This window comes from Psammomys obesus, unplaced genomic scaffold, assembly GCF_907164565.1.
Source record: "Psammomys obesus unplaced genomic scaffold, mPsaObe1.curated_primary_1811, whole genome shotgun sequence".
NCBI lineage: Eukaryota > Metazoa > Chordata > Mammalia > Rodentia > Muridae > Psammomys > Psammomys obesus.
In genome coordinates this window covers 16,724,296-16,747,143 of record NW_026596256.1, presented here as the reverse complement: position 1 = coordinate 16,747,143, position 22,848 = coordinate 16,724,296, and the positions used below count along the sequence as shown (strand labels likewise).

At 40.5% G+C, this 22,848-nt stretch overlaps 1 protein-coding gene across 1 annotated transcript in view; it reads left to right on the top strand.

The window, feature by feature from the left end:
- The window catches only part of Ift80 (intraflagellar transport 80), an 84,843-nt gene that overhangs the window by 6,890 nt on the left and 55,105 nt on the right, over window positions 1–22,848 (top strand). The window contains exons 3-6 of the mRNA XM_055596894.1: window positions 3,734–3,953; window positions 6,198–6,308; window positions 8,670–8,738; window positions 22,531–22,640. Of these exons, the coding sequence (XP_055452869.1) occupies window positions 3,734–3,953; window positions 6,198–6,308; window positions 8,670–8,738; window positions 22,531–22,640 (510 nt within the window). The remainder of the gene's footprint in view (window positions 1–3,733; window positions 3,954–6,197; window positions 6,309–8,669; window positions 8,739–22,530; window positions 22,641–22,848) is intronic.

The window sequence follows — 22,848 nt, the reverse complement described above, 5'->3', positions numbered from 1 at the left end:
TGTCAAAGGTTTTCTTCTGCTGCTTTTAGTCTAGTTAATGGCTGTTTTTAATTTCTTGAATGGAACTTAATAGACATTGTTTTCAAAATATTTAAGACCCCACTTGTAGGAACTTCTACAAAGTACACCGTCAGCCCACAGTCTTACTTTCAGATACTTCTGACATGTGTATTACTGTATTTCTTAAGTACTTAAAGAGCAACCTTTGTTAAGTCTAGAAGAATCTTTAAAGGAATCTTTAACAAAATCTGAATAATACTTCAGGAGGTGGTGGCACACACCGTTAATCCTAGCACTCGGGCAGTAGAGGCAGGTGAATTTCTGAGTTTGAGTCCAGCCTGGTCTACAGTGTTAGTTCAAGGACAGCCAGGAACACACAAAGAAACCCTGTCTCAAAAAGCCAAAAATAAGGAATGAATGAATGAATGAATGAATGAATGAATGAATAAATAAATATCTGAATAATCTGTTAATGTGATCTCACACATATGTGCTTTTTAAATTTTCCTTTATTTCTTTGTACTCCTGTTAAAGTAGAGGACAAACGGAAGGTAGCAATTATTATTCTTTTCTTATATATACAGCCTTTATATTTTGTCAGAGAAAGCCTTCACTTGTATTTCAGGGAGGTGTACTTGTCCCCCCCCCCCCCTTCTTATTTCTCATCATTTCAATCAGTTCTCAAAGTATCACCTGTGGGGTTTATTGCAGGTCTGTTAGGGAATAAGAAACTTAATATGGGATTAGTCTTGTTTCAATTTATCATCCTGGCAGCATTCAGAGATCATGTTTTAGTAATTTGAGGTTTGCTTGCTTGTTTACTTGCTTGTTTACCTTGTTGCTGGGGATTGCGCTCAGGCCACCTTGAACACATTGAGCTCACATGTGCTTTGGTGGAACTCCAGCCCCCATTTTTAGTTTATCTTTCAAGATGTTAGTCTGCTATGGATGTGAAACAAGAAAGTCTGGTCTCTCATCAGAAATAGGAAAATACTGATTTAAGCATATGCTTTTTTTCAATCTTTTTTTATGTATATTATTTTACCTGTTTAATTCTTGAGTAAGGATGTAATTTTTCTTTAAAGCGATTTTCTGTCTTTTCAGAGGGAGCTCTCAGGAACTCATACCACTATTGATGTTTGCTGTTTGTGTTCACCTTTTAAGCTGAAGAGTAACTCTCCTTTTAGAATTTCCTCATCTTACAGTCAGTCCTTCTCGTGTCTACTTCATCTTAAGTAACCCTGTACATACATATGTGTCTAACCTTATATAAACTACTGGTGTTGTGTTTGGGATGACCGTGTGTGGTACAGGGTTACCTTAGCTGCTTGTCTTGGTTTTAGAAAGACTGTTAGGGGCTGGACAGATGTGTGAGCAGTTAGGTGCACCTTTGTTCTTTCAGAGCACCCACGTTTTATTAGCATTGATTGGCTTACAACTACCTGAAATTCCAGGGGATCTGATGCCCTCTCCTGGCCTCCAGGGACACCTACATACATAGATAAGAATCAAGCAAATCCTTAAAAAAAGAAACATTGTTCAGTGGAGTTCTTCTGTAGCAGCCTGTGGTCCTTTCCTGTATACTGTGCTTTGGTTTAGAATATTCCAGAGTCACTTCCTTATTTCCTTGTGATATTGCTTAACATCTCTGTATTTTCTTTATCTTTTTGCTTAATCTGTTATATTTTGAATTAATTAAAAACCTTGGAACACATCAAAATGATTATACCACAATCTCCTTCCTTAGAAAAAGTTTGTTCATTTGAGGTAAAATGAACGTTGCTGAAAACACAAAAGAAGTAACTGAAAAGATTGTATAAGAACTGTAAGAGAATAGACAATGTAACCAGATTGACCTGGTATTTAGAAATAGAAAGATAAACAAGGATAAGCATCTTATGTAAGTGACAAGTGGAAATAGTTTCTCCAGGGACAGAATTCTACTAGGGTAAACAGTTTGTCCTGCTAGCAGATGTGGGATTTACACTTATATAGACATTCTTGGCATATATTGGAGACTGGAAAACTAAATTAAATAAAGAATTCGGGAATCATTTCATTTATTCCTGTGCATGTTTTGGGTGCATTAAATTGTAACTGAATTATTTTTGATTTCAGTGTTAGAAAATTTGTATTGTTAGGGCAGTGAGATGGTTTAGTTGGTAAAAGTGCCTGGTACCAAGCCTAATCTGAGTTCAATACCAGGGGCCTACATGGCAAAGAAAGAGAAGTGACCCCGGCACAGTCCTGCAAGATGTGCTCTTACCTTCACATAAGCACTGTGGCAGTGCTTGTCACGCCCCCTCACCCATAATAAATAACATATAATTTTAAAATTTAAATGATTAAATGTAAATAAGGGCTGGGAATGTAGCTAACATACAGATCCCTAGGTTTGCTCTTAGGACCATACAAATGAAAAAGAAAAAATGAAAACAGGAGAAATGGTAAGATGGTAGTTGTAGCTGCAAGGTATATCTTCCCTGGACTATCAGAATGTGCAACTGAAAGAGACAGTTCACTGGAGAGTTCAATCTTCAAAATTAATCTTCGTAACTTATTAAAGTAATACTTGCTACAAGGCATAGTGGCTCACAGCTTTAATCCCAGCACTTGGGAGACACAGGCAGATGGATCTCTGTGATTTTGAGGACAGCCTGGTCTACATTGTAGGTTCCAGGCCAGCCACAACTAGATAGGGAGACCCTGTCTCAAAAAGAGGGAGAGGGTTAGAGAGCTGGCTCAGAGTTAAGAATGTATTGGTCTTGCAGAGGACCCAGTTCAATCTCAGACTTACCCAGTGGCTCTCAGTCACCCATAGTTCCATATCTTAGTTAGGTTACTATTGCTGTGATAAAACGCCATGAGCAAAAGCAACCCAGAGAGGAAAGGGTTTATTTCACCTTACAGCTCTACACCACAGTCCATCCCTGTTGATAACTGGGGCAGGAACTCAAATGGGAGGGACCCGGAAGAAGCAGCTAATGCAGAGGCCATAGAGGGGTGCTGCTTACTGGCTTGTTTTTCATGGCTTGCTTGGCCTGCCCTCCTGCGGTACCCAGGACGATCCCAGAGCGCTGACCACAGTGAGCAGGGCCCTTCCACATCCATCATCAATCAAGAAAAATGCACCACAGGCCAATCTGGTGGGTTATTTTCTCAATATTTTGAGGTTCTTTTCTTCCAAATGACACTGGCTGTAGAATTAGCAAGCACACTCCACTTACAGTAGATCTGAAGCCTTCTGCAAGATGCCAGACATGTATATGGTGCATAGACATCCGTGCAAGCACAACAGTCACATTAAAGAAATCGTATATGTTAAATTAAGGCAATTTTAAAATTATGACATATATTTTATTCTAGTAACTAATTCTGATAACTCCAAATAGTAAGATATGCATATGAGTGTATGTATTTTTAGTCTTACATTCTTCCTATTTCCCAACATCATTTCCTACCTTTTGATTTTTTTGAGTTTTATGTTTTTTGAGTATGTGTGTATGGCTTTTGACCATGCTTAGAAATACTTTCTATCACAAATTTTGTTCCCTGTCTATCTAGCTTTCTCTTTGATTTCTGTTCTTACAACTTGTATGGAAGACAATTTCTTTTAATGGAAAAATATTAAAAGTCACACAGTGAAAAAACTACACCTAGAAGCGTGAAAGCATTTGGCTGTTTGACTTTTCGCGGTCCGTGTGTTGAGTGACGCCTTAACGCCGCACCACATCAGGAGCTGGTTAGCTGCGTGGGTTGGACCACCGCTGAGGAGCTGTACTCGTGCAGTGACGATCACCAGATAGTGAAGTGGAATTTGCTAACCAGCGAGACCAGCCTGATAGTCAAGCTGCCGGATGACATCTACCCCATAGACCTTCACTGGTTTCCAAAAAGTGTAGGCATAAAGAAACAGACTCAGGCAGAAAGCTTTGTCCTCACGAGTTCTGACGGTAAGCTTTTCGTGGACGGCCTGTGCACATCTTTGTATTGACAGTGTAGCCCAGTACTGTGGTTTGTGCCTGGGGTTGTTTGACAAAACCGCCATTTGATGTGGATACACCGTCTCCTGCACGTTTTATTCTCCTCTACGTCCTTGGCGATTTTGAAGGATGCGGGCCTTTTGTTTTATAGCAAGCCCCTTGTTTTTTTCACTGTTTCTTTAAGGGTTGATTCAGCATCCACATTTTTAATGGGAATACTGGCAGATTCATGGTGTGATTTGACATGTTACTGTGCTGTTAACTTTCCTTACCCGACAGCCAGTGCTTCCTAAGTTCATCTACTATGATGTTACTGTTTTCTCCCCTGCTTTTGGATTAGTTGTATTTTATGTGTACGAGTGTTTTGCGTACATGTATGTATGTGCATCAAATGCATGATGCATGCCTTGTGCCTGCAGAGGTCACACAAGGGTGTCCGATGCTCCGGAACTGGAGTTACAGATGGTTGTGAACCACCGTGTGACTACAGAGACGTGAAGCCAGTCTTCTGCAAGAGCAACAAGTGCTCTTAACCACCGAGCCATCTCTGCAGCCTCTGGTTTCCCCCTTTTAATAAACTGTTTATGAAAATGTATTTTGAGACTACATAAAAATATTCTGTTCCATCTTAGACATTCTCCAATTTCTAAAAATCTGATGATTCTTGGCTAGATCGTTTATTACCAGAAAGGCTGATTAATGATAACTTTTCTATCTCTGTAAGCTGTTTATGTTAAATAGTTGGTATTCTGCTTCAAGGAAAGCCTTGAATGTCTCATGGCCATTTGTCTTACTAGTTAAATGTTAGATTAGCCTCATAGATGTCTATCTTGTTTTATGAATATTGTTACTATAATTTTTTCATCTTGATTTTGAAATTGTCCCATATTTGGCCACCGAGAGCCCAATCAGCCAACTACATTGATTTTTGTTTTTGTTTTGCACATGTTCTCATCATGTTTTGAGCACTTCCTCGCACAAGATATACCAAACTAATTTTGTAATTCATAGACACATTTTTTAAATCAGCCATTTCCCAAATATGCCTATTTTTAGATGGTTAATGATATTTAAAAGCCAAGATATGGACATTGCTAGCAGTGCCATCATTCTAATGGACTGTGTCTATTCTTCAGAGTCTTCATCAAACAGAACTAAGAAATGGGAATACAAATGTATACTTAAAAAATTAGGGCCATTCAGATGGTTCAGTGAGCAACAGCACTTACTGCCAAGCCTGATGGTCTGAATTCAATCTCTAGAACCCTCATTGTGGGAAGGTGGAACTGACCTCTCCAGGTTATCCTCTGACCGCTGTGTGCATGCTTTGGTACATTCATGCCCCTTCCCCCAATGAATAATTAAATGTAAAAAAACAAAAAAGAATCATGTCAGTAGCTAGTTCTCTATCACTTTCTCACTTTCTATATAAACCTTGAATATATTCTGGTAACACCAATTCTAAGTCAGTATCACAGGATTTATTTTACTTTTTCTTTTTTCAATTCTTGGAATGGTAAGAAACTATTGTTATCATTATCAATACAAGCACTCATTTGTTTAGTTCTGTAATATTTATTTTTCAGAATCAATAACCCAAATGCTAAACTACTATAAAATTAACCTGTTTAGTATTTGTTTAATATTATTTTTCCTTTTAGTTTTGTCTTTCCCTCCTCTCCCCTTCTATTTCATCTTCTCTCCTCTTTTCTTTTTTCTTCTCGTCTTCCTCCCCCAGCCTCACTGTGTGCCCCAGGCTACTCTTGAACTCACTGTATAGTCCAGGCTGTTCTAGAATCACTATCCTGCTGACATTACAAGTGTGTCCCAGTCTGTGGGCATTTGTAAGGCATTTGTGATCTTTAAAGATGTGTTTGACATCTTTCAAATGTATATAACTATTTTCTCATTTGTAGTGAGTTTACATTAAGAAGATAGGATTAACTTATCTTTTATTTAGCAAGAGATTACTTTTCTTATTCAGGGCTTAAGTATATTTTTAAATCCAACTTTTTTGCTTACTAGATGAAATATACTATATGTGAATGTTTATCATGCCACATTTTTGCATCTTTTTTATTTGACTTGCATTCTTTAAGATTAAGAATAATGACATTATTTGCTTGTCCCTAATAACTAATTATTAGTTCATGAATGCTAATTAATCTAATAGTAGGAAGTTAAAAATAGATTCTCACAGATAATTTCTTTTAGGTAAGTTTCACCTGATTTCCAAGTTAGGCAGAGTGGAGAAAAGTGTAGAAGCTCACTGTGGGGCCGTGCTTGCAGGACGCTGGAATTATGAGGGGACCGCATTAGTTACAGGTAAGTATTTTGCAGATGTGTCTCTCTGTGTTGTGTTGATCAGAACCAGGGCCCTCACGTGCTAGGCAAGTGATCTAATACCAACCAATACCCTCACCCCCAAATAACATTTTAAGTGAATTTTTAATGAAAAGGAGTCAAAGAAATTATTTTCATTGTTCTAGCTTCATTTTTGCCCTGTGATAAAATACTGTGACCAAAACTAGCATCTGGGCAGACAGGGCTTATTTCAGCCTATGAGTCCAGACTATTGTCTACTATTGTGGGGAAGTCAAGGCAAGAGCTCTGCAAGTCTCACCACGATTGAGAGCGTGGAGAGAGCAGACACTTAAGCAGCTTTCTTTGCTGTTCTAGTTTTGGGCTTGGCCGTGACGAGTGTTGTCCAGCTGTATCCCCATATCACTCAGCAAGACAGCCCCCACGGACATGCTCCCGGCCAAACTGACCTGCTAGCTTCTCGGTTGAGATTCTCTTCCCAGGTGGTTTGAGATGGGGCACGTTGACATTTAAAACTAACCATCACATTTGGTTAGCAGTAGCATAGTTCACTATTAGTAGCAACTAGTTGTCACAGTGCCAACCTACACTGCTGTGTAAATGGTCATTCAGAATAGTTTATTTCTCTTCCTTTTCTGTCTTGAGACAGTCTTGATATGCAGTACCGGATGACTTCTATTCCTTTTGTAGGTCAGTCTGGTCTCATTAGCAATCCCCTTGCCTCAGCCTTGCCAGTGCTGGGGCTCCAGGAGAATGCCGCTATGTCCATTTTTTTGTTTATCACATTAATTGTTACTTTTATTTGTGACTTTTGGAGAATATTCAATCAAAGAGGGCTTTTAGAATGATCAAGTCCATAGAGTAGGTGAAAGTTATAATTTAAAAAAAATTTTAAATTAAAAAATATTTTCATTTAACTTATATTTATCTCTTCTTTCTTTCATCCCAGTTTTACTCATGGTAGGACTTCCTGTCACCTCTTGCTGTACAATGAGTTACCTGAACACTTATAGAGACTTTAGCAATAAGCGTTGAGTACATGGCCAGTTCTGTAGGCCTGGGAGCATCTTTGGTGGGTGGATATTTCTGCCTGAGTGTGTCATGAGGTCCCAGCAAGTTGTAACATTTGGCTGCAGTCACGAAGAGGGCTTGACTGCACTGGAAGGGCCACTCCCAGCTTTCCTTGCATATGTGGATGCTGGCACGAGGCCTTGCTTCTTCTCCGGCTTTAGTGGGAGACCTTAATTCCTTGCCAGGTAGGCAAGCCTGCAGGGCTGAGGGAGTGTTTTTACAGCATGGCATCTTGCTTCCCAGGGATCCAAAAAATAGCAGGTTAGAACCCACAGCATCTTTTCTGACTTACCCTTAGAAATCATACTCTGCCATTTCCATCCCACTCTGTTCTTTAGAAGCCGATCACTAAGCACAGACCACGCTGAAGAAGAGCGAGCTTAAGCTGGACCCCTTGAAGAGAGGAGTAGAAAAACCCGTGCAGATGCTTTTCATCTCTCTCTTAGGCCTTCTTTAGGAGGATTTAAAAAAATTGATTATATTTTTTTAGTGACATGTTCTTTGTCACCAGTACCTCTAACTTCTTTTCCAATGGCTTCTTTTTCAGCATATAAGTATATTTTGATGGGAACCATTTTCAAACATAGGCAGAAATCAACAGCTCAGCCTGGCATGTAGCTCAGTAGTAGAAGGAGTATGTGTACATCTCTAGATTTGATCGCCAGCACCACAAAAATAAAACATGGTAACTAAATAAATAAAACAAAAATCCTGATGGACATGGTGGCACATGCCTGTAATTCCAGCCTCAGGAGCCAGAGGCAGCAGATCCCTGTGATTCTGAGGCCAGCCTGGTCCACAGAGTGAGTTTGGGGACAGCCAGAGCTACATAGTGAGTCCTTGTCTTACCAGAATACAAACAAACAAGCAGAAATCCATTTCTTAAATGATTCTGTATAGCTCCAGGCTTTTTCTTTCCTTTTGAGTTAAGATGGTTACAGGTAGATTTCATTATTTTACCTGTTTCTTTCCCTACTTTCTGGTGTTCAGCTGCAGTAGGTATTATATTACACAGAATACTTAGAGTCTAAGTGCAAGTATAGCGACAGTGGAGGTAGTATTTGAGTAACGTTTTTCTAAGTTTGAAGGTAAATTGAATTTTGGCTGTAGAAATTTGGTTACATTGATGAAAATTTTTTTCATGTAATTTGTATTTAAATTTACAGTTAAAATGTATTCAGTTGCACTCAGAATGAATTGTGTATGAATTTTAAACATTTAGATGTTTACTTATATATGTAAGTGTAAACTTAAGTTTATTTTCTATGGTTAATTTTTTTTTTTCCTGCACAGTTGGAGAAGATGGACAAGTGAAAATTTGGTCAAAGACGGGGATGCTTAGATCAACTTTAGCTCAACAAGGTATGGTATGCCTTATAATTGGTCCTTTAATTTCTAAGCTTGTACAGCACATGACTCTCAACATTTCCTGGGCCCTCTGCAATAGCAACAAGTGCTTACAGTGATTGAACCATCCCTTCATCCCCTATGCTTTATTATTACACTTATTTGTTCATTTATTTGTGGGATCACATGACTTCCTCAAGGTGTGCATGTGGAGGTTACAGGCCAACTTAGGGAAGTTGGCTTTCTCATTCTGCCACATGGGTGCCATGGATGGGACTCGGGTCATAGGCATGGTGGCAAGTATCTTTTCCAGCTGAGTTATCTCACTGGCCCTGTATATATTTAAAAAGCCAGGTGTGGTGTGGTGAAAGAAGTGGAGGCAGAAAGAAGTGGATCTCTGTGAGTTCAAGGGCAGCCTGTTCCACATAGTGTATCCTAAGATATCCAGAGCTATATTGACAGAAAGACTTTTTCTTTATGTTTGTGAATCTATATAAAGACAATTGCAGGCTAAATATATATATTTTTAATTATTCTGGACTATGTAGAGCATCTTGCATATGAAGTAGGTCTGGGCATCTAGTTAAGACAATTTATCTGGGCATGGTGCTGTATGACTGTGTTCCTGACTCTTAGGAGAGAAAGACAGGAGGACTGTAGATTTGAGGCCGTCTTGGAATATATAGTAGGATGGCTGTGGGTTCAATCCATGATACAAGAAAGAAAAGAAAAGAAAGAGAAAGGAAGAAACAGATAGAGAGAGAGAAAGACAGATAGACAAGACAGAAAGAAAACCATGTAAGAGAAGATATTAAACATTTCCTTCTTATTTGAAAGTCCCAAGAGCCAGGCACAGTGGACCATGCTTGTAGTTCCAGTACTTGGAGCTTGAGGCATGAAGATGCTCACCAGTTTGAGTGTTGTTCTACATAGCCAGTTCTGTCCAGCCTGGATATACTCTCAAAACAACAACAATAATTTCAAAATATTCGCACTCCTTGTAAATGATGTTGAACTTTTATTTCTGTACTAATAAAGGGGAATGGACACAGTGATGAGTGACTTGGTAACTGACAACATTTAAAGGAGCATCTCAGTGTTCTGTGTGAGGAAAGGAGTGGCAGTAAATCAGTATGGTGGCCATTCTCGTGGGGCTTACGTTACATGTACATTCTTAGAGTAGAGCAGGTTAAATGTCCTAAAACACAAAGCAGTCTTGTGCTTACCTAATCATGCCAGAGCTGATCGGTAGATAGGCTCCCAGAAAACACTTGCAGGCAATTGTTCAGAATTGTATGATAAAGTTCTAAATATGAAGCATCTGTAACTAATTTTATTTTTAAAATGGTGTTTACTTAGCTGGGCATGGTAGTGCACGTCTTTAGTACAAGTACTCAGGAGGCAGAGGCAGGTAGATCACTGTGAGTTCAAGGGCAGCCTAGTCTACAAAGCGGATTCAGGATGGCCAAGGCTACACAGAGAAACCCTGTCTTGAAAAACCAAAAAAAAAAAAAAAAAAAAAAGGTGTTTCCTCTTAAACTAATGTAAAAGTGACATTTTAAAAGCATTCCTTAAGTAGATGTTAATGTAAGTGACCAGAAATGCTAAGTAGTTTTTCTTAGGAGATAAAATCTTTTCCACCCATAATCTCTTGAGTGCTCATTGCTGAGTATAAACTTTCAGAAGTTTTAGGAACAGTCATAGGTGCGCTTCATGTTTTTAAAGCCTATTAATTATACTTTAGTAGTAAAATGATGAACTGTGTCTTTAGCAAATAAGTCTTTAGTGGGCACAGTGATTTTCTTTTCTCCAGTGCTGGAGCTAGAGAGTCAGTCCAAGGCTTTGTAACTTCTGGGCAAGTGCCACCACCAAGCTACCATAGCTCTAGTCTCCAGAGATTTTCTTCTGCCCTGCCTTCAAAGGTCAGAGGAGGGTGTCAGATCCCTTGGTCCTGGTGCTACAGATAGTTGTGAGCCACCTTGTGGTACTGGGAGCCAGACCCAGGTCCTCTGTAAGAGCAGCAACTGTGCTTAATCACTGAGCCATCTCTCCAGCCCCTTCCTGGCTGTTTTCTTGGATTTCAGTCTAAAGTAGAAATGTGAAGTAAGTTGCTTAATAGTAACATTGTTTATTAGAGGATGGTGATTTAGTGCTGTTTGTGAGTTCTGTGCTGTACTTCGTTAGGGATCTAGAAACTCAACTACTGCTTGGTTTACAACAAAGAAATAGTTGAATTAGTAATGATATTTGTCAGCATTCTAAATAGCAATAATTTTCTCGGAATAAAAATGACTTTGAGAGCTAGGCAGTGGCAGCACTTGGGAGGCAGAGGCAGATGGATCTTTGAGTTTGAGGGCAGCCTGGTCTACAGAGCAGGTTCTAGGACACCCAGGGCTCCACAGAGAAACCCCTGTCGCAGGAAGGAGTGGGGTGGGGAACTTTGAAACTGCTAATCACTTTTACCCTAGTTAATCTTACTCAAGGTTTATATTACAAAACTGATAAATAATATTAAGGTATATTTTCCTATTTCAGTTATACTGTCAATATCTCAATCAAATAATCTGCTTGTTTAAAATGAATGCTATAGAACTGTGAATTTAATTCTTGAGTTTTTAGTTACTGGTGTGCTTTTCTAACAAGGCACACTGTTGTTGATTATTAATATTTATCATTGATTTATCTTTTAGTTAAATAGTGGTTATTCTTAAACCAGCTGTATACTCAAATCATCACACAGAGACTAAGATGTATTTAATTAACCTAGAGCACAATGCTGGGCAATGATTGCTCCATCCTAAAACCTCCAAGCCTATATAACTTCCTCCCATTCAGATTTCCCACATTATACTTGCTTTTAGTCATAATATTAGGTCCAGTTCATCTCTCCTGGTGGTTCCAAGTCCTTTCTTCCCCAAGCTCTCATCTCTGACTTCTCCCACTCGCCTCCGGACCAGGATGTCCTACTCTATTCTCTCCATTGCTGATCATTGGCTGGTTGTTTTATTGACAGTACAGAAAACAAATGGTGGCACATTTACACAAACCTGAGACAGGTGATGCTTAAAATAAGCATCACAATGCAATGTCCAGATTGAAACCAGATAGTGGGGTAGAGAAATCAGCCTTTGAATGAACAAGGGTAAATTGTATACATTCCACAAGAACCTTATACCAACAGCACACTTTTCCTGTTTTATCTCTGGAACAATCATTAGAGAAGTTAACTTGTAATAGTGAGTTAGAGACTGCAGCAGCTGTAAATCTAGACTACCTGAGGACTGGTACTAATGTCTCAAATCAGAAAGCCAGGGAAGTCAGCTTTCTTTGCAGGGTCTGGAAATTTGATGGAAAAATATGTCAAATCCAAATTACTGTTAAACTTGGAATTTTATGAACAGTGTTGAAAAGTACCCTTGTTATTTTGCCTACAGGTTTATATTAATTATACTTCTTTCTTTCCTGAAAAGTTTATTTTCTGACATATTTTGCATCTATCTATCTATCCATTTATTTTTATATGTGTGTGGGTGGGTGCATGCGAGGGCATATTTGTGGAGGTGAGAGTGTAACAGGCCTCCAGACCTTAGCAGAACTCCAGACCTAAGCAGAACTTAGTAGCACCATTCAAGCCTCATAACCCAGTATGTAGGCTGCAACACCTGCCAAAACATGAGCAAAGACCTATTCCACCTGCCAAAACGAGCAAAGGCTAAGTCACCAATTCCAGGAAAGTCCCCAAGTGGAAAGTTCCCAAATGTGCTAACCTTTCTTTTTGGCTTCTGTAGTTCCACTTCTTGCTAACTAAAATGTAACAACCAGGATGAGGTGTTTATGCATAAAAGACAGAGAATATTGTAGGGCTTGGGCTGCATGATTTGGGCAGGCTCCCTCGAGCAGCCAGCAGTAAAGCTTTTGTCTTCGGCTTTAAGGGTACTTCTGTAGCAGTCTCTGGTGTGTTTCCTTTACAAGAGGACAACTTACTGAAGTTGATTCTTCCCTTTGAGCATGTGTGTCCTGGGCATCAAACTCAGGTCATCAGGCTTGACAACACTGCCATTGCCTGCTGAGCCATCTTGTTGGCCTTTACATTTATTTGATGAAGAAAAATTAGTTCCTGAATTAATTTCTTTTTTTCTTGAGACAGGGTCTCTCCAGCCCTGGCTGTCCTTGAATTTACTTAGACCCTGGAATATAGGGATTAAAAATGCATGCCTCCATATTTGATTCTGTATTCATTGGTTGATCATTAGCAATAGTCATACCTCCCCTTTTGAATGTTAAAGACGAATCCCATCTTGAGTGGGATAAAGTTTGACTTAGCTTAGAAATGATTCTTACTGGTGCCTGTGAGGAGTTACCATTCTTATTTGAGAAAGAATATGTAAGTTGTAAATAATTATAACTAAGTCCTCTCTGTGCCGCACTGCATTTTTTGATTATGGTTTCAGACTGGATTGAAATGTTCAGTTAAATATGTAAGTACTTTTCTTCCTATTTTCAAATGGAAGTTATATATGATGAAGTTAGTGAAGAAAATATGACTTGCTCTGAAGAATGCACACTGTTATAAAGCACGTTTGGAGCGTTGGAGACAGAAGCACCATGGTGTTTTATAGGGAGAAAAAGGATTTATTAGGAAGACCTGTAACGAATAGTGTAGCATCTTTTTACTGGGTTTTTGAAGGGTGAAGAAATTAGGTATGGAAATAGCCATATTGGTGTGAGAGTAGATTTGGTATTGGAGGAAGTTAATATGATCAGAGGCAGAAGAGGAGGAAGCAAAAAGTCAGGCAAGTGTGGGGCATTGGTCCTGCCAGAAGGGCCAAGTTGCCAACACTGATTGAAGGGGTTTGGAGTTTATTCTGTAATGTTTTAGAACCTTAAAACAGCATTGAGCTGACCAAGGTGGTACAAGACTGATGGGTGCAGTAGAAGCAGGAAGAGCAGAAGTTCATGGTCACTTTTTGCTAAATAGCCAGTTTGAAGCCAGCCTGGGCTACAGGAGACTCTAGTACCTCAAAACCAAACAACAGCTGCAACAACACTTCCAAAAAAGCCAAACCAACTAACCAAACTGTTAAAAAGAGCCCACCAGAGAAGACCACTCAGACGCAAGCTATCGACTGTCTCTAGCCAATTGGAAGTCTTCTGTGAGGGCTAAAGCTAACCTGTAAGCCCTGCTTGCCCAGAGATGGATAACTTCCTGGAATGCCAGGGCTCATGTACGATAACAAGTCATGAGATTTTCACTTCACTAAACAAGGTTGGTTGCCCAAACTGCACAGGATGTGCTTGATCACGCTAGGTGGGAAGAAGTCCATCAGGATGTGCGCTTGCCCCCAGCTGGGTGAAAGCAAAAGTATGAGCCTTGGGGTTGTTGCCCTAATACCTACCTGCCTGACCTAATTCAATGGCATTTCTCTGGGAATCCTTGGTATGGACCTGGCCAGTAGCCATCTTCTTGGCCAATATTAAATAAAGCTTGTTTCAATTGGACAGTCATGGATATGTTCTTTCCCCTTGAAATTTTCAGGTTGAACAATTCCAGCTGGCTGGGACTATACTCAGATATTAGGGACCCAAGTGTGGTGCTGGGCATTTGGAGAGAGGGGCTTTCAAAGACAAACCCATATTTTGTTAATCTTGCATGGCAGGGGGAGGTTTTGCCTCAAGCAGGCAGTTTAACAGAAACTAAGATAAATTAGTTGGGGCATCTTGACCTCGAATGGATAGGTAATTTTTCCTAGGTCTTCCCATCCAAGAGATCAAATTCTAGTTACACCTAAAATGGCCTCAGCAAGAATACAAGAAAGATCCTCAGCGCTGGTTTGTCCCGTAACAAACAAAACAAAACAAAGTAACAAACAAACAAACAAAAACCAAAAAGAACAGCAACAACAACCAAAACACAACAAAACAAAACAAAACCAAAAAACACTGAGTAAGACAATAAGAGGTAAGAGGAAATGGCTAGTGTTTGGGAGCTTGTTCTAATTAGCTGTGGCAGGCAGGGTAAAGAAGAGGTTGGGATTTAAAGAGAATAGCTGGTGAGGCTGTTTCTGAAATGGCCTTTCTTAATGAGACAAGGATTTAAGAAGCATTAATCTGGCAATTTTGGGGGAATGGAGAGTAGTTCTAGGAGTGGGCTGAAAGGGACAGGTATGTTGTCAAGAGAGAAAGTGCAAGAGGAATAAGGGCTTCTGTTGGAGCAATGGTGGTTTTCAATAGGTAGATTTTGGAATGTTAGTTTGCAGGTATTTGGTGGGGGGGGCGAATGGAAATGTGTTAAAGATAAGAAATAAAGGTTAAAGTTTAACTTGGGAGTAGTTCCATAAGGGAAGAGATGAAAGAGATAAAGTGAAATTAATGGGGAAATTGGAAATAGGGAGGTAGCTGAGGGTAGAAACTGAAGAAACAAATGCTTTAAATTTTTGTTGTTGTTGTTTTGTTTTCCCTGACCTAGTGACATACATAAGCAAGTTGCTTTTTTTTGGAATGAGTCCCACTTGATTATCTTTCTGCGAGTAGAATGAAAGGAACAGTTATTATTTTTGACAGGATCTTACACAGTGATCCAGCTTGTGTGAATGCACTGTGGAGCAGAGCTGCTTCAACCTCTGGATTACAAGGTGTGGGCCATGGTCACTTAGCTGGCAGAGTAATTGTGGAGTGCTTCTATAGTGAACAACAATGGTAGCGAATGATGGAATGATCTGATCGCTAGGACTGGCTAACAGATACTGTTTATTTAGTGCTGGACTTCTTTGTTAAGTATTTCCATCCACTCTATAGATCCATGTTAAAGTCTACACTATGATAGTCATGTTAGTGAGCATTTTGTTTCTAATACATCCTCTAGTAACAGAAAAACAACACTTTTAGGGGATACTGTTATGGTATGAATGTGAAAAACATGATACATTTGACCAGGTACTTCCTTAAAACAATCGAAATGCACTTCTCTCGACTTCTCTGTGGTTTAAAATGCTTTCAACGGGTTGAAAGAATTTAGATAATTTGTTTTACTGAGAGATAAGGGTCTGACATTTAACACAACCCCAGGTGCATGTGGTTTCTTAAAAAATGTCAAAAAGATCACATGACTTTAGTGTACCAAGTCAGAAAAACAAGATCTTCTTGAGTGTTTTAACTGAAATGAAGCATAAATAAAAATTTCCTATATAAAGAGCCACAAATCATTATAAAATGATTGTGTTTCTATTTTTGTTAATGAAAAAATGAGTAACATCTTGTTACATAATTTACTGAATTCTTAAGCTATTATTTAAAATAACTCAGTTTGGAGCCCAAATGTATTATTTTTCTACTTTGCAAAATGAAGCACAGCACTGGGTGTGGTTAGTGCTCTGCTGATTTGCTTTTGAAACGTCTTGATGGAGAGCCCTGGCTGGCCTTGAACTTGTAGTCTTCTTGCCCCAGCCTCTCAAGTGCTAGTATCACACAAATGCACTACTATGCTAATTCATGCTTTAGCATATATGTTTTTAGCAACAGTTTAAATATTATGAGCTTATCTCAAATGTTAGTAAGAAAGACTCATCATAAATCATTTTCTCTGTGAAATTATTCACCTACCTGAATAAACGTTCTTTAAACAAAGCACCCACATCAGAAGTTCTTTAATATCTGATTGAAGGAATAGGGTTCAAACACTTATTTGTAACAAAGAAACTACTTGTTTCACTTTCTAAGCTTACTTTGTTCTATAGATCATGTTTCTGAAACACTGATTATTTTAAAAACTATAGGCAGGAAATAAATTGTCTCCTGTCCTAACATGGTAAATAAGTATTCTGAAGGAAGGCTTTTGAACAAGGAAATGGTGACAGGGCCACCTTAAGAGGGCCTCAATTCAAATGCTAAAGTGAGGAGGATGAAAACATCCCTGGCTCCTCATCCTACACCCCAGCTGTGCCTTTGACCACAACTAAGGGCCTAAAGTCACATCCTGTGTAACTCATTGGGAGCTGTACTTACAGAATTATTTCCCTGGGGCAGATGTTTATTATAGGTGAGTATATAATTTAGCAAAGCCTACTTTACTGAGGGTTGTGGATATTTGATAGCTTATAAAATAAAATGTTATAAATTAAAATTAAAATTTCCCTTTTGCACAAAATTATAACTATAATAATGAAAATTATGATAATCCTAACTACTTTATTGTTTTAATTTAAAAACTTTGAGAAATTTGTGCATGAGCATACTGTATTTACATTATTTGTCCCCTGCTCCTTCTACCCTCTCCTGCTCCTCCTGTGTTTCCCCTCCCTTGAGGTCATGACCTGTTCTAGACTTATCCTTTAGTTTAGTTTTGTTTGAAACAGGGTTTCACTGTGTTATTGGCTGGCATTGAACTCTATATGTAGATCAAGCTGGCCTTGAACTCACAGAGATCTGCCTGCCTCTAACTCCAGAGTGCTGGGACCACCACCACACCTGACACTGTTGTGTGTGCATACAGAACCTACTGTTGTTGTGTGTGCACACACCCTACCGGGTGCAACACTAAGTTGCCAGTATACACACGTACTTAGGGCTGATCACTGGAGGTTGCACAACCTATTAGGAAGCTTGTGCCTGTAGAGAATGTATTTCTCCTCTCAGCAGCCACCAACTGCCTTGTCGCTTTTCATTTAGGGCTGCGGTGTGATGAAACGTTCTCATCCGGATTGGCATGTTGACAGGTGTGGTTACTATGCAGATTTCGGCAACCATGTTGTTGGGATTTCACGGGTGTAGTCAAGTCTAGAAAGAACTCTCTTCCCTCTGGTGCCCTGATCCTCAGGCTCTTACAATCTTTCTTCTTCCTCTTCTCTTATTTTCTCTTAGCCATTGTCTTAGTCAGGGTTACTATTGCTATGATGAAACATTGTGACCAAAAGCAAGTTGGGCAGGAAAGGGTTTAATTATTTGGCTTACACTTCCACAGCGCTGTTCATCATCAAAGGAAGTCAGGAGAGGAACACAAACAGGGTAGAAACCTCGAGGCAGGAGCTGATGCAGAGGCCATGGAGGGGTGCTGCTTACTGGCTTGCACCCCCTGGCTTGCTCAGCTTGCTTTCTTATAGAAGCTAGGACTACCAGCCCAGGGATGGTGTTGGGCTGAGCCTGGCTCGAGTTTGGAGACCTGTCTTTAGCTTCCGATTTAAGAGGCGCTGCTTCCGGGCAAAAGTGACTCAGCATATCTGCCTTAAAATTAACCCTGCCTGGCAACTGTTAGGTGGAGTTTTGTCGCTGGCCCACCTCTCCTTGCACCACTTAACCTTGCCCTCTACGTCATCTTACCTCACTTCCTTAACCCTGCCCCTTGACCCAAACCTGTAAAAAGAACCGCTTAATTCAATAAACCCGAGTTCCTGCTTTGACAGATCTCCTGGCTGGTTGGTGTTTTATTCCCTGGGGCATCCAGGGAGGTTTGGGCCGTCGATATTCACCATCTGGCTCAGCCATGGAGGGCGTCCAGCTGGACTGGCCACCCTCCTCTAAGCTCCACATGCCAGATACCAGCCTGGCAGGATGGCATCACCTACAGTGGTCTAGCCCCTCCCCCATCAATCACTAATTAAGAAAATGCTCCACCAGCATGTCTACAGCCCATTTCATGGAGACATTTTCTCAATTGAGGCCCCTTCCTTTTTGAGGACTCTAGCTTGTGTCATGTTGGCATAGAACTAGCCAAGACAGGCATAGTATAGGGTTTGTGCTGTGGATGTATCAACTGGAGCCTGGCACCCCGTGGTTCTTCATTCTCTGCATTTTGACCATCTGTGGATCTCTGTAGCACCTTTCATCTGCTGCAAAAAGAAGCTTCTTTGATGAAGGGTGAGAGCTAAGCTTATGTGGCTGACACTGCTAACTACCTACCTTCTACCTACTTGAGTGCCTGGCTGTTCTCCCTTCCAGTCCTTACCAAGAACATTTGGAATTCTGAAGTTTGGGTTTGACATTTTCTATGGAGTTTACTAGGGTTGTGGAATGCATTTGAAGAATTTTTTTTTTTTTTTTTGAGGTGGGGGCCTCGCTCTTAGCCTAGTGTAGCTTGGACTAAAATTCTGGTATTGTATAGTTCAAGCCATCCACAATTCTGCTGCGACTTCCTTGCCTCAACCTCCTGAACACTAGATTACAGGCATGAGCTTAGCCAGCCTGGCTGGGAACTTACTTTTGAATCCCTGGCCACTCCTAGAGAATATTTCCAGAGAGTCTAGGAGGACAAAGAGGAGGAGGAGCAGCAGCAGCAGGAGGAGGAGCAGCACCCTTTGAGTTTGATCACCTCTTTGGGCCTATTTTCATATAGATAAAGCCTGGATGATGTTGACTGAAGCCTTTTCAACTTCTGATGCAAACTGTGGTGCCATCCTGAAGAACTTGCATGGACGAGGTGTAAACTAGACTGTCCGACCTCTGTAAACCAGTGAGACTTGCTGCTCATGCACTTATTTGGCGGATATGCACAAAATAGATGGTGTATTGTCTTAGAATTCACTCCCTCTTGATTGTAGCATGTGGAATTTTCTTTCTAAATGAGTAATTAAATCTCAGTGATTGCTCATGAATCATTAAATTCAGATTTTTTTAATAATTTTATTTTATTTTATGTGCATTGGTGTGAGGGAGTCAGACCACCTGGAACTGGAGTTACAGACAGTTATGAGCTGCCATGTGGGTGCTGGGAGTTTAACCCGGGTCCTTTGGAAGAGCAAACAACGCTCTTAACCACTGAGCCATCTCTCCAGACCCTCAGATTTTTTTTCCTGGAAATTAAAATGTCTTGGACATAGCTGGGTGCAGTGGCTCATGCCTGTAATCCCAGCACTCTAAGAGGCAGAAACAGGCAGATCTCTCAGAGTTCAAGGCCAGCTTGGTCTATAAAGTGAGTCCAGGACAGCCAAGGCTATACAGAGAAACCCTGTCTCAAAAAATCTATATAAGTAAATCAATTAATTAATTAATTAAAAAAATTCCTGAACATACATTCATTCATTCATTCATTCATTCATTTCTTCACAGAAGACAGTTGCTGAAACAATCTGATCCTAGACAGTTTTCAAAGGCTTGGTTTTATAATTAAAAATGAGTTAATCTTCACAGATTATCTAACCTTGATAATTTTTCTAATGAATAGGTAGCTAGGCTAGGACAAAGGGATTACGGATTATTTATTACTATATAACCGATGTTGTCAATAATGTATATGTACATATGTTAAAGAGATATAATACAAAGCCTTGCTATGTAAACTACACGGCCTGTCGCGCACTCTGTGGTCCAGCTTAGCCTCCAACTTGTAATCTCCCTGTCTCAGCCTCTGAGTGCTGAGATTTTAGGCATGCTCCGCTTACTGCACTCATTCTTCAAAGTGACCACATAAGGCAAAGACTTCTAGACGATAGTAGGAAGCCCCGGGAGCAACCAGGTTAATACTGTGCTAGCCAAGCTTGGTGGTGCATGCACACCTGTAATCCTAGCATGTGGGGTGCAACTGCAGGAGGATCTGGAGTTTGAAGCCAGCCTGACTATATATAGCAAGACCTTGTGTCAAGAAAGCAGCAGGGAGCTGGAGAGATGGCTCAGAGATGAAGAGCACTGGCTGCTCTCCCAGAGGACCTGGTTTCTACTCCCGGCACCCACATGCTGGCTCACAACTCTGTGTAACTCCATGTCCAGGGAGCCTGACACCGCCTCTGGCCATGGGTTCCAGGCATGCCCACGGTGCACAGACATAATATATGCAGGAAAAAAATATACCTACAAAACAAAACTAACTAAATAAAGGTAACTGAATTGAGTACTATGTAAATCCTTGTCAGAAACTTAACATCCTTATGGAATTTAATGTGGTCTGTGATAGATATTCTTGTTGCTGTAACAGGACATTTGTCTTGAACTAGGGAGAAGGCTTTCTTTGTACTCACAGTTTGAGAGGATTTGGCCATCAGGACCTCGATGACATGGAGAAGCAGAACAGTTCACTATGGCAGTGAGGAAGTAGAGATAGGGCTGGCATACTTCCTGTAGCTAGGCCTACCAACTCAGGTGTTCAGAGTCTCCTCAAATAGTGCTACTAGCAGAGGCCAAGCCTTCACCAGTGAGCATTTCACAAACTGGAAGAGTACGTAAGCTTGTACTTTTCCGTTTGCAGTGGCACTGCCATTCTGGCTATAGGCGCTGCATTTGGTGAAGAGCAAAACCTTTCCTGCCCTGAGAATCTTTAATGTAAGAAATCATGGGATTTTAGGACAGGGAGATGGTTCTTTTGGTAAAGTGCTTGTCACTCAAGGGGAAGACCTGAATTCTCGTCCCAGCACCCACACAGAAGAGCTGGGTGTGGTGGTGCACACCTGTGATCCCATCACTGGGGAGGCAAAGGCAGGAGGATCCATGGGATGTTCTGGCCAGCCAGTCTAGCTGAATTGATGAGCTCCATGTTCAGTGAAAGACTATGTCTTTGTCTCAGAAAACGCAGTAAAGTGTGATAGCTATAGACACCCAGTGTATATTTCTGTAAGAATATACCAGCTCCAGTGTGGTGGCACACACTTTTAGTCCCAGCACTCAGGAGGCAGAGGCAGGTGGGTCCAGCCTGCTCTATAGAGTGAGTTCCAGGACAGCCAGGTCTACACAGAGAAACCCTAAAAACCTGTGCGTGTGCGTGTGTGTGTGTGTGTGTGTGTGTGTGTGTGTGTGTGCATTTACCTTATACACCGAGGCAGTTTCAGCTCTGTTAGCTATACATGGAAAGTGAAAAACCCTGAATTTTATAAAACCTTCATCTTATTTTATAGATTTTAATGCTGTAGTATCAGGGATGTCTGAAAAATGTATTTTCCTAGCTAGATCCAAATTGGTTGAAAAGATAATCATGTTATTAGTAGCGTGGAGAACACTTGTAATCCCAGTGGAAAAGTAAGGCTGGGTGTGAGGTCAGCCTGGGCTACACAGCAGGATCTTTTTATTATTTATACAGTACTCTGCTTGCATGTACACCTGCATGCCAAAGAGGGCACCAGATCTCATTACAGATGGTGATGTTCCACCATGTGGGTGCTGGGAATTGAACTTGGGACCTTTGGAAGAGCAGACAGTGCTCTTAACCTTTGAGCCATCTCTCTAGCCCAGGATCTTTTCTTAAACAAAGGATCCTATTGTTCTTGGATTATATACTTTATTCATGTATTCAGGTGACTTTTTTGTTTGTTTTGTTGTTTTTACATGACATGATTTTTCTGTGTAACAGAGCCCTGGCTATTCTGGACTTGTTTTGTAGACCAGGCTGGCCTCAAGCTTACAGAGATCTTCCTGCCTCTTCCTCCCAAGTGCTAGAATTACAGGTGCGAGCCGCCACTGCTTGGCCTCAGTGACCCTCCTGAACCCTCAGAGTATAAATTGTCTGATGCTCTAAATCAAACAAAACAACAAAGCAAAGCACAGAAATACAAAATAGAGCGTGCCAGTGGCTCACAGGAAAGCTTTCATATTTTCATTTTGAAATATTATTAGATCAGTTTGTGTTTCAGTCTCAGATTATTCTCCAGTATGAAAGGACCACCAATTAAGGGAAAAGGGAAAATAACACAGATCATTTATTCATCCTGTTTTGAGATGGGGCCACTCTGTGTAGCTCAGACTGGACTTGAATTTAGGATTATCTTGCCTCAGCCTTAGTAGTGTTCAGAATGCAGTCCTGTGCCACCATGCCAAGACTTTGATCCTCTTAACATTATTCTTTTTTAAAGACATGGAAATGTAAGTTTATCATTTCCCCTTTCTTTTTTTACAGGAATACCAGTGTATTCAGTAGCATGGGGCCCTGACTCAGAAAAGGTTCTTTATACTGCAGGCAAACAGCTCATCATTAAACCTCTTCAACCAAATGCTAAAGTCTTACAGGTACATCTCAGGCTTCTGTAAGTTGTTATCTGGCTCTATGTCCCTGCTAACCTGGGTGGTACTGCAGGCTCTGTCTTCTGTTAGTCTCCGTATAGTGTGAGAGTTTTATCAGACTTTGTTCTAGATCGGGGAATTTCTGTTTATGCTCCTCGGAAGGCTCTCTTCCCTGTTACTCCAGCTCATGTTGTCCTAGTCAGTCATGCATTTT